Consider the following 11,440-nt stretch of genomic DNA (forward strand, 5'->3'; position numbering starts at 1 on the left):
CCTTTAAAACTCAGGAAACATCTTTGTTTTACAGGATATTATAGTAATGTGGAGCCATTTGACAAGCAGAAAGACAGAAAATTACTGATCAGTAATGAAAGCAAATAGCTCTTGTCATCTCTGCCCTTCTTAACATTTACCTGAATTACATATTTTTCTTTGCATTTTTCTGTATGCAGAATTTAGGAAAAAGAATTGTATCTAGCAAGAAAAAATGGATTTCAGATAAACTTTTAAAACAAATCTGAATTGGAAGTGGACATCTTACAGGATGGATTGGTGGATTAGTTGATAAACTAAAGGGAACGTACTGTTTCCCTGATTAACTGGATTTAATTATTGAATGCTGCTTAATAACTGACCACAAAAATAAACGAAAGCTAATGCTTTTACTTCTCTCCATACCTTTACAATACATTTCTTAAGTATATCTGGTCAGTATGTATTGATTCACACTTAAAATACGTATGAATTTGTGTCTAAAAAACCATTGAGATAGCAAAATAGCATTCTTAACATAAATGAACCAGGAGTGTTTGGGCTGCTTCTACAGCCTATATTTGTCCTGGTTGTTTGTGTGTGTTAGGATACAGTCTTTAATTACATATACTGGCTTCTACCATAGGACTTTAACCACGCTCAGTACACAGGCTAGATGGCATACACAGAGTGAGCAGCTACTCGGTACTTTTTTCTGCATTTTTTTAGTGCATGTTCTCAATTTACATGTTGCACATTGTGCAAGTACATTACTGGGGACAGTGTGATTAATTTCTGGACAGAAATGACCCCTATCAGAGGCTGGAGATAGAATAGGAAGAGGAGGGAGGGGCACACTTCGGGGCCCATGGGGCAAAGGAATTCTTCAGCAGGTTTTCCAGGTCCTGTGCTGGGGCTCTCAAGAAAGTAGCCCCCTCTCCCACATCTGGGGACCTGATGAGAATTGTAATAACTATGTACTTCATAGGTACTTACTGAGTTAATTTTTGCAGCAGCAAGGGAGTGACCCAGTGGTGATACTCATTTTCTAATTATGCAGGAGAGAGATTAAGGTCAAAGTGTCCAGTAATATGAGATTCCGTTAGCCTGTTTTCTTTAAGAATACCTAGCATTACAAATCACTTTATTTGATGCACAGCTCTCATTGGCTTCAGTCGCAGTTGTCAGCACTCAGCATTTCAAAAAATGAGGTAACAGTGTTTTATGCTGAGCCTGGAAAATCACTGAGCACAACTCAGAGAAGTTAAATTCAGTTATTTTCCTGCTATCCTCTTGAGTCGTCTGGCAGAGGAAAAGATAAAGTCTAGTTTTGATGAGTGCTGATCCTACTACTGTAACTGTGCTCTTTTCTCTTGCAGTCACTTTCTTTTATGACATGTATGCCCCTCATTGCAGCAAACAAAGCGGGATGTTCAAGAGAGAGCATTGTTCTTCAGTACTTAATCTTTTTCATCTCAGGAGTAGGTCCATCTTGTGTGGCAAATGAAGCAGCAGTCCTGTGCAGAAGTCTGTTGTTATCTGGCACTCAGTCTGTGTCATCACGCTTATATGCCAGGAGGTTACATTATAGTTCCATGTTTTCCAGTTTGACATACATTAATGCTTGACAGCCTTTAGTGCTTTTTAGACATAGATTAGTATTTGTGGTTTCTTGCCATTTTGTAAAAACCAAATGGGGAAAAAAATGTAAATCAGTAGCTCCACCTCTTTGTTACTCCCTTAGTTGACATGGTGAAGTGGACAGCCCAAACGCTCAATCAGTACTAAAGGGGCTAGCCTGAGGGTTTCTGTACTGAGTGCAGGGAGGTGCTGAAAATCAAGAATCCCGGAAGGGAAGATATTCTGGGGACACAGTCTTTTTCCTTCTTTTGTTGATTTGTCCCCTTTTGCTGATTTATCCCTTCTAGCTTGATCCTGACTCAGATTGGTTTCTTCTACCTCTCCGTTTCTTCATGTGTTTTAGCTCAGTTGACTTTGCCTAGCTAGTCTCGATTTGTTCCACTGTTCCTTATCTGATTTTTTTTTTCCCCTCCTCCATCCCTTAGCCAAACTGTTCCCACAATGTCTCCAAGCTGCAGCTCCCATTGCTTTGCATCACTTGTCCTTTTTTGCTCTTCTGTTACAGAGAATGTCCACGATGCTCCATTTCGGCAGTTAATTCTCATTCTGGAAGCTTGTTACACTCTCCAGTACCGTAATGTAAAACTGTTTTCAGCATTAGCAGACTATGTTAATTCTACTGCCTGCCTTTGGGACAAAAGACAGGTGAGTTTGAGACCAAATAATTTATAGTGGTACTAGTAGAATATCTGGTGCTTTCCATCTTACCTTTTTTGATGTTTGTGTTTGATCTTTGGAGAACAGACTTTTTAGGAACACCAATCGATGAAGTTGATACAGCTAAATTTCTAAAATGCTCTTCTATTTATTGATGAATAAAGAAATAAGAAATAAAAGGGGTGTTACGGTTTGAAAAATTTGCTCTCAATAAAAATGCCTTTTATGAAATCAACAAGTAGGATCCACTTTACTGACTTTCTTAACCTTATCAAACTATCTTTTCTTTTAGATTATCCTTTTTCTTTCTGCCTTCGAGACACTTGGCTTTCAGCCTAGAGAGCTGATGGGTATTTTTGCAGAGAAGGTGACAGAAGACCCTGAATTCCTCAACTTGAAAAACCTTTTGATTGTTCTCCGAGTGTATTCACGACTCAACTATGTTCCCAGAGGCCAAAAGCATCTGTAGGTTTTCATTTAGAATGCCTGATAATATGTTATGTAGTCATTATAGAGTAATGTACGGCAACTAGTATTTGATTTCAGTTGTGAAAGAGTTCATAATCCTGTTTTATTAATCTGTAAGGTAAATTTGCCATGTCTTTTCACATTTTTTCTACATAGGAATTTTTCTCTGTAGTTGAAAATGGAGACCTTGCTTCTAGACTGACCAGGCTACTAAATCTGTTGATAGGTAGCTGTATCCTGAAAGAAGAATCAAAAGCTAATGGTAGATTACACAACATATGATTATACAAGATAATAAAGACTTCTAACTTGTATTTTTGTTTGAAATCTGTATTTTATATGGCCTTATTTGTGTATTTAGATACTTTTCTTCTGCTTTTGGAAAAGGTTTTTTGAGACTCTTCATAGCTGCTTGGATAAGTACCTCCCTCAGATTTCCAACACAGAACTGCTGAAGGCAGTGTATTCACTTTGCATCTTAGGATATCTTCCTCATCGTGCACTTGATGAGCTGCTGCAAAAGGACAGCAGGGATGAACTTCTACTGCCAGGTCAGGTCTTTGTCATGTTCTTGTTTTAAAAGGGATAGTCTGCCTCCATACATAATTTGTTGTAATTGTGTTAAAAGTTTAGAAATTAAAGAATGGAAACATGATTAATATTAAATTTGAAGTCCTCAAGACAAGCTAGCATAGTGATGGTGATCTAAGTGATCTGTTTCTGCACTAGGGCATCAGGCTTATTGTCCTGGGCCCCATGGTGGCAACAGTTTAATAGTAGCACATGGAGAGACGTGAATATGAGATTTGTTGGAAATGGTAGAAATGTGTAAGAGCCAGGGGTTCTATCTTCGACAGATGTTCAGGCATTTTTAAAAACACAGGAAGTCTTAACCTTTATAAACCAATTTTAGTACCTGAATCATGAGTAAAAGGGTTTTTTGACTGCTCTGAGTTATAATGAGGGACTTGGAATGGTTTGTAGTAGAATTTTGTTTCCACATTACAATTCTCTACAGCCAGTAGAGTAGTTTAGCGGAGTAGAAGTTCAGTGTAGAGTAAAACACTGTGTCTTGCTGTTGAGCCTGTGACTGAACCTGAAAGCTGTAAACCTGTAACTGCTTAGAGTTTGTGCAGCTTAGTACTCTTAAAGTACAGTTTCAAAATTATGGCCAAGTCTGATATCCCTTCTTTGTTTTATAAATAGCCTTCTAGTTGTCTGGATTTTATAAATGGTTTTTATGCATGCTCTCTCATTCCCTGTTCTCCTTAAGTCTCCTGTAATAACTGATAGCATGCACAGAGCTGTGTACAGTAGAGGGGAAAGACTGGATAAATAGGCAGGTCCCAGCTGTAGACTTTAATATAAATAGTGAATTGATGGTGTATATTTAACAATATCTTGAAGATACTCAATAATATTCAGTGAAAAAACAGTTGGGTTTTGATTCCTATATTGAAATTCATTTGCTTTGCCAGAACAGACTATAAATTATAATAAAATAAAAAATTCTGAGAGATGATACATTGGATGTAATATTTTTTGTATCCTTTTTCAGATGATCTTTACAAAGAACAAAAGGAAATGATGCTTCGCTGTGTGAAAGCATGTATGGAAATTGATAGCCCTTCCTTCACGAAGCCTGCGTTTGCGCTGACTCAGAATTTCTCCTCATTAATATCTCTTAATCTCAGAAGGGCTCGGGAGGCACTGATAGAACTTCTGGGAGATGAGAACATGTTTCGGCAAAATGTTCAGCTGCCATATAAATATCATATTGGTATGAAGCCAAATTACTGTCATATTCTTTTTAATGTAGATTTATAATCCCCAAAATAATACGGTGGTAACAAATTTGTGTAGGGTGCAAGTGATTAGAAGTGTAACACTTTAAAGACACGATCTTTTAACAAATGGTGTCCTTGATTGGTGAATTCACTTCCTAGGATGCTTCTGTTAAAGTATTTAAGTTAATTTACTAAAACTTTATGATTGCTCTTATTTACAGAACTGCTTTGGACTTGTTGTAAAGCATCAGTGAGCAGATGTTAATTGTACATAAATCCAATATGGCCAACTGTTTTAGAGAGTTGACATGTTAGTACTAAATCACATTAGAAACAAGCCAAACAGCAGCCTTCTTTTGTTCTCTGACATGTTTCTTCTCTGAAGCTCTGGCTAAGGTTTGGGTTCTACTTTCATTTATGAAATGGGATATGACCTTCTTTGACAGGTGATCATTTCATAACATTCAGTTTCTTTTGTATTTTGATACTGCTTATTTTTTTGCCAGCCACCCAGCTTACCAATTTTTCTGTATTTGTAATAATTTTCTTCCTAAGTATTTCTAATGAGGAATCAGATTACAGGAAAATCTGGGTAGGTATGAACAGACTGTGATCAAGACTAGTTTCTTTAAACTATGATTTCACTCCCATAAAGTTATATCTAACGTTTCCAAAAACAAACTTTTTTTTTCTGGAGATGTGCAAGCTATAGCTGTTTATATTGGTTGCAGGAAGGGAAAAGCCATAAGTAATATGTAAATTACTAGAGAACAGCAGTTAGAAACAGAGCAGTGATGGTGTCTGTTAACTTTTTCAAATGAGCTGTTCATTTGAAAACAATTTGAACAATTAATGTTCAAATTAGAACATTAATTGTAACCTCTTGCAGTGTAAATGTTTTATTGTTTTGTTTTCAGATTTTGAAATCAGAATGGACTCAGACAGAAAGAAAGTGCTCCCAATATCTGCAACAGATGATCATGTTGACTCAAGTGTTCAAAGGTGTCTTTTTTGACTGCATATTTTTTCTAGCAAGCTAGTTTTATTTGTATGTATTCCATCCAGTTACTTCTTTGGTTCACTGATGTGCAGAAGCAAAGTAGATTACTAACTTGTTATTTGTGCTCACTGAAATACACAAAAATTGCCACTCCAGTTCAGAGCAACAACTCATCCAGCTCACTACCTTTTCTAACAGAGGCTAACACTTAACTTTTCAGAGAAAGACGCATGAAACATCACAGTAATCTTATACTCTTGTAATGGATACAGGTTTTGAAGTATGACTGAAAAATCCCTTCCAAAAAATTGCTACATTATGGTTTTAAAATTCCAAGTATTTGTGTGTCCAATTAAACATTCAGTTCTTAAGTCTCTAAAATGTGCATTTGAATGGTATGTTATGGCAGTTAATTCAGCTGCTGAAATATAATTTGAATAAAAAGGATCATCATATCCACATTTTAGGTGATTAATTTAATCTTGTGTAGAAGAATGACCTCTCAGTAACTGAAGTGAGACATATATCATTTAAGTAACTTAAGTAGAATTGGGTAATACTTAACACTTGTGTGCTGGATCACTGCACAGCAATGTATTCTGTATAGTTTGCTTTTTGGGAAAAGGAGAGCTAGTGAGTTGTGTACAGAAACTCACTGTCAGGCTTCCAAGACATTCGGCTTTCCTCACCCTTCCAGGCAGGTTTTTATGGCAGGAAGTAACTGATTCTGAGTATTAGCAAAGGATCAAAGTAAATGCAGAAGCTGTCAAAATAATACAGAATTTTGAATGATGTATTTCCTTCTCATTGTGGGAGAAGTGGAGATCTAAGGACTTAATTCTGCCATAGGTATTTGGGTAGATGCTGGTACTTGTGTGAAGCTCATGGAAGAAGAGAGGGTCTAAATTACTTAAGTCTGGGTAAGGAAAAGGATAATGAAATTTGTGCAGTCCTGATATTTTTGCCTACCAGAAAGACAGCTATATATTCTGCAGTGGTAAAGGACATCATTGAATCATTGTCTTAGAAATGCTTATTCTGCATTTGTACTCTTCTTGGTTGTAGATTGGCTTTTCTCTTTGTTCCTCTGTCTGCCTTCTGTGTGGGTACAACGCACCCCCAAGGGAAGCTGGCAATGAAGAAGCGGCATCTAAATAAACTGGGCTATCATGTGATTCTGGTAAGAAGAGTCCTGGTATTCTCTCTGTTTCGGTCTTGTTACCAGCACAGGGATGAGTATGTTTGTTTGGTAGAACAGGCCTTGTAGGGAATGGTGAGCCTTCTCCAGAGTGGTAAGTGTATATCACCTCTACTTAGAAGGTAGTGATGCTGTCACTAGGGAGAAAGGACAGAGGAACTCTGAATGACAAGCTACCACTTATCATTATCAGCGAAATAAATGTGATCATAGTTCAGGAAAAAAAAAAAAATCAAGCCACTGAATTGCTTTGTACCTAAAAAACCTATGTGACTTTGGCTTATTTCCCTGATTTTTATAGAATGAATGATTCTATAAGTCAACTTCTTTTCAAAATACAGCGACTCCCTATGGCCTTCCCATCACTGAGCGCTTGGTTTGTGGGACAGGGTAGTTTGCTAAAGACAATAGAACTAATGTACCCTTTCCTTTCCCTTTCTTCCAGGTCCTGAACAAGAAGTTTCAAGAAATGACAAAAGAAGATGCAGTTGAGTTTTTGAAAGGAAAAATTTATTCAGAAAATGCTTTCCCTTTTTCTGAAGTGACTGTGCAGGATAATAATTAAAATAAACAATTTTGGGTCTCCTGATGTCTCTTTTTCCTGTGTAATTAATGTAAGGTTTTAATGGAAGAGATAAGCAGCTTTATACACAACTGCCTACTCCGAAGTATTACAGATTGAGAAAAGTTTGTAAAGTGAACAATGTCTGCTGATAGCGGGAGTTTTCTTTTGTGAAGTGGGAGTGGGTTTTCTTTAGTGGAAGGAACTACTTAATTAATCCAAAAAGCATCCTGACATCTATTGCTGTTGAAATGCCTTAATTTTATCTTCATTTTGCTTCCCCTCTTCCATGCCCCATGTCAAACTTCTCTCTTCTCTTGAGCTGGGTCAGGGAAAGCAAGTGACTATTTCAAGTGCTATTGGAACCTGGCCGACAAATATGCACTAGAAGGGTTCCCCCCAACATCCCACCCCCACCATCACCTGTGTTCTTTATGCAGAACTATAGATGGTAAAGCAGTAAATAACTCAGCGTAAGGGGTATATTAAAAAATTCAAAGTTATGTGAAAAGTTTCTGAAGAAACCAATCTCACCCAGTTTTCAGAAGGCCAATAATGGTTCTTTTAGCTGTATGCTTTTTCTTTTAAACCTTTTGCTTCACTGCTACTGTAATAGATTGTGAGACTTCTTGCTAGAAGAACACAGGACTGGCATGTCTTTATAAACTGACTCTTGCTCTCTGTTTCCGTTATTAGTGTCTCCACAACTATTTAAAGAGGTGTTGCAATACTCAGATTTGTTCATTACATACTGTGATGCATCTCCACTGGCCTGTTACGTAGTGGTGGAATTGATTATGCTGGCAGAGTCCTAGAAGTTCAAAGCAGCTTTGGGCCTTTGAGCTGAAGGAGCAGAGAGAACTGGTACATCTTTTCCGTTCTTGGTAACATTTACTAGTAAAATCCATTTGTTGTGCTGGAGTTGCTGAAGTACTTAGTAAGAGCATTGGAATGCTCAAAATACATACCTTTGCCAACAACAACAGCTTGCTTGTTTCTGCGGTGTAATCAGATCTTCAGTCACAATTTTGCTGTACCATAGCCAACAGCCCAATCGGCATGAAGGGAAACGGCAGTAGTTGCTACAGTGACTGCGTGCTACCTAACGGTGGTGCCCTTGCTTCACTTGATAGGCTACAAGCACTACGTTCTTTGTCTTTCTGAAGTAGCATGGACACATGGTTAAGATATTACAATGATGAGATAAAAAAGGTATGACAGTGATGAGATAAGGTGAAAAGAAATAATGTGCTTAAAAAAAATTCACTGCCCAACTTCTTGAGGAACATGTAGATAGAACATGGTTCACATCTATAAAGGAAACTGCAACCAAAGAAGCACTGTCACAGCAGTCTGGCGTAAAAAGCAGAGAGAGCTGTTCAGCATTTCAGTCTCTGAAATGCAGCACGTGCAGAAAAATAGATTTGATGCAATTGTAAAACTTAACAACCAGAGCAGAATTCATCTGCTTGACTTGATGAGAAGTTTGTTGTGCCCTGTTTTTGGATCTGCTACTTTAAGAAAGCATTGTCTGTACAAATTCATCTGTGAAGCAGACTAGTCAGAGCCATTCTGGTGTTCTGAGCTGGACGACTGACTCATGGTCCCGGCCTGCGCTGGAGGAGGTCTGAAATACTCTGTGCTGGAGAGCTGGGTAGCGCTCAGAGCTGTATTTGAGAAAGCATTTGGTGCTGTTCAAAGCTGAAGCCCTGCAAACCAAGCTAATGCAGTGTCAGCTGTGGCTCTCACCCGGGCTGCTTCCTCTGCTTCAAGCTTTTCAGTCAGAGCCTCAGTAGCAAGTACATAGCTCCCCTCTCTTCAGAGACAAAACACCAGGCAGGGAAGTATACTGTCCTCTTGGGTGCCAGCAGCCTGGACAGAATTAGCCACCTGCAGGCACAAAATGCCACGTTACATTAAATTAGCACGTTACATTAAATGAGCTGATCACCATCTTTTCTTTCTTTTTTTTAAACACCTTACGAGTAGGTGGAAACTTATATAAGCAGTATGAAGTGTAGTAGTCTGCCATAATGATCACCTTGTTTATTAAAATATCTTGCTTTATGCTACCTCAATAACTTGTCGGTACTATGTCACCTACACTGATTCATAGTTCCAAGCAGTATGTAGCTGCTGCCAGAGAGACTTCAGAGCTGTGGGTTTCTTGAATCTTTACATCTGTTAAAAAGCTACTCTGCTGCAATGTCTGAAATAAACCCAGCTTTCTCAGGTGTCCAATTCGTAGTAAGGGAGATCTAATCCCCTGTTTTGTGCATTACAATCTGTATTTAGAATACCATTCTCCTCTCTCTCCTGAATCATGCTTATTAAAATTAGTGGGAGACCCACAATGAAGATCAACAATAATTATTTTGCTCCTGTAATTGTGGGTTTTGTCACTGCATGGATTGCCCTGTGCAAAAGGTGCAAAATCCTCCTTTTTAAGCAAAACAGATAATAAACAGATGTTTTTAGCTGACCTGCCAATGAGGCTAACAAGAGATACAAGCTGCACCTTTCTCTACTATTTTCACAGTCTGCCTGCAGACTCAGGAACCTATGTTTCTAACCTTTATTCACGCTTGGAACACTCTGTAAGTGCAGTGGCTGGAAATTTTTTTCTGAAAAAGGAGTGAGGAACAGGAAGCTGAATATGGCTTTATTTCATACAGCCCATGGTGCATCTTATCAACGGATGGAACCCAGACATTTGCCGTGGTGTTTGACTAACTAAAGGTATTTCAAGGGTGTATCCAATCTGTAGCAAGGCCAAGGTTCTCAACCCCGTATAAAGTGAAAATAGGTAATTTATTAAGTAAACGCAATTGCTAAGGGAGGGAAGGATCTTCAAGGAATTGAAGGCTTATTAAAGAAGATAAAGCAAGTATAAGGCTTAGAGTAATTATGTAGCTATGACTTAAAGACAGTGGACTCAGCTGCACAGAGGAACCATATATTTGACCAGATTCTTGTATGAAGGCAGCATATTTTATTCCTGGGCCACAAAGAAGTCTGAAAAGTAGATCCATACAAATATTTCCTTCATTCTGAGCTATGAAATACTGGACTTAAGTATTTATTCTGCTAATCTCAAAGAAACAGATACTGCCTTTTATGATTCCTGGTTTTTATGTGCTGCTTGCTGTTAGACATTTTTTGATTCATAAATCTTATCTTATTACAGTAAAATGCCATGATAAAGCTGGCTTATCTGGTAAATTTTTCCTTGAGAAAAATGCATATTCGCTCAAAGTTCATCCTTTGAATTCTGCAGGCCACTTGAAGGACATCCACATACAAAAGGGTGACAAGCTCAGATCATTGTCATGTATCACACAATCAATAAGAAAATGTTGTGAGAAGGATTTACAAATGTAAGTTATATAGCAAACTTCACTGGCCCAAGGATGATGTTGCAGGATGTATGAACAGATCCAAAATGAGAGCAAGAAACAGGAAGGCAGAAGATGTGGACCGCAAGGGCCAAGAAGGCTCTTGTGTGAACAGAAAATAAACTAGTACCATTTGAGCAACAATGAAACAAAGTTTGGGAAGTAATGCAGAATGAGAACAGTAAGTGTTTGGAAAAACAAATTGTTTCCATAAGCAGCTGGATTTGCAGACCCCGATGACCTGTAGTTCTCTCCTGCTTGGATTTGCTTATGTCTAAAAACACTTTTGAGCCCTTACTCCAGGCTTTTCAGGGTATGAAATACTCCACCCACTCATTCACAAGAAACATCCAGGAACTCCCTTTAAAACTTCCACCTTGCTCTCAAATTGGCCAAGACTTTCAAAAGTGACTGGGAAAGAGGGACTAAAAGTATATTGCAAGAGTTTGATTTTTGTTAAGAAATCAGAATCTAAGTAAATTGGCGCTTGGAATTAGACAATGAGAGTCTGTTTCTCAGGTACTGCAATTGTTTTTGCACAGGCAAGAGGTTGAATAATGCTTTGTATGCAGAGACCTAGAGATGTGGCCTTGGTCAATTGCTAAAATGAAGAAAATACTAAGACTACCCTCTAATGCTTTTTTCCCCCCCCGGCCATTGCAGCAGGTATTATTTTATATTGCCATTTGTTAATGTTAAGCTATTCTCTCTGCACACAAATCTCACAGCACATAAGCTTGCATGAATGAGGTT

The 11,440-nt window shown here is 38.1% G+C and overlaps 1 protein-coding gene across 1 annotated transcript; it reads left to right on the top strand.

Moving 5' to 3' along the window:
• Positions 1-2,125: 2,125 nt before the first annotated feature.
• LOC104069805 (FAST kinase domain-containing protein 2-like) lies at positions 2,126-7,295 on the top strand (the record flags this gene model as incomplete). The annotated part of the gene is made up of 7 exons (XM_009585746.1): positions 2,126-2,265; positions 2,570-2,742; positions 3,133-3,296; positions 4,304-4,525; positions 5,450-5,534; positions 6,598-6,712; positions 7,176-7,295. Coding segments are annotated over 7 exons (1,019 nt in total), but the record flags the coding sequence as incomplete, so codon positions are not given.
• Positions 7,296-11,440: the final 4,145 nt, after the last annotated feature.

The sequence above is a fragment of the Fulmarus glacialis genome, unplaced genomic scaffold (genome assembly GCF_000690835.1).
Source record: "Fulmarus glacialis isolate BGI_N327 unplaced genomic scaffold, ASM69083v1 scaffold46019, whole genome shotgun sequence".
NCBI lineage: Eukaryota > Metazoa > Chordata > Aves > Procellariiformes > Procellariidae > Fulmarus > Fulmarus glacialis.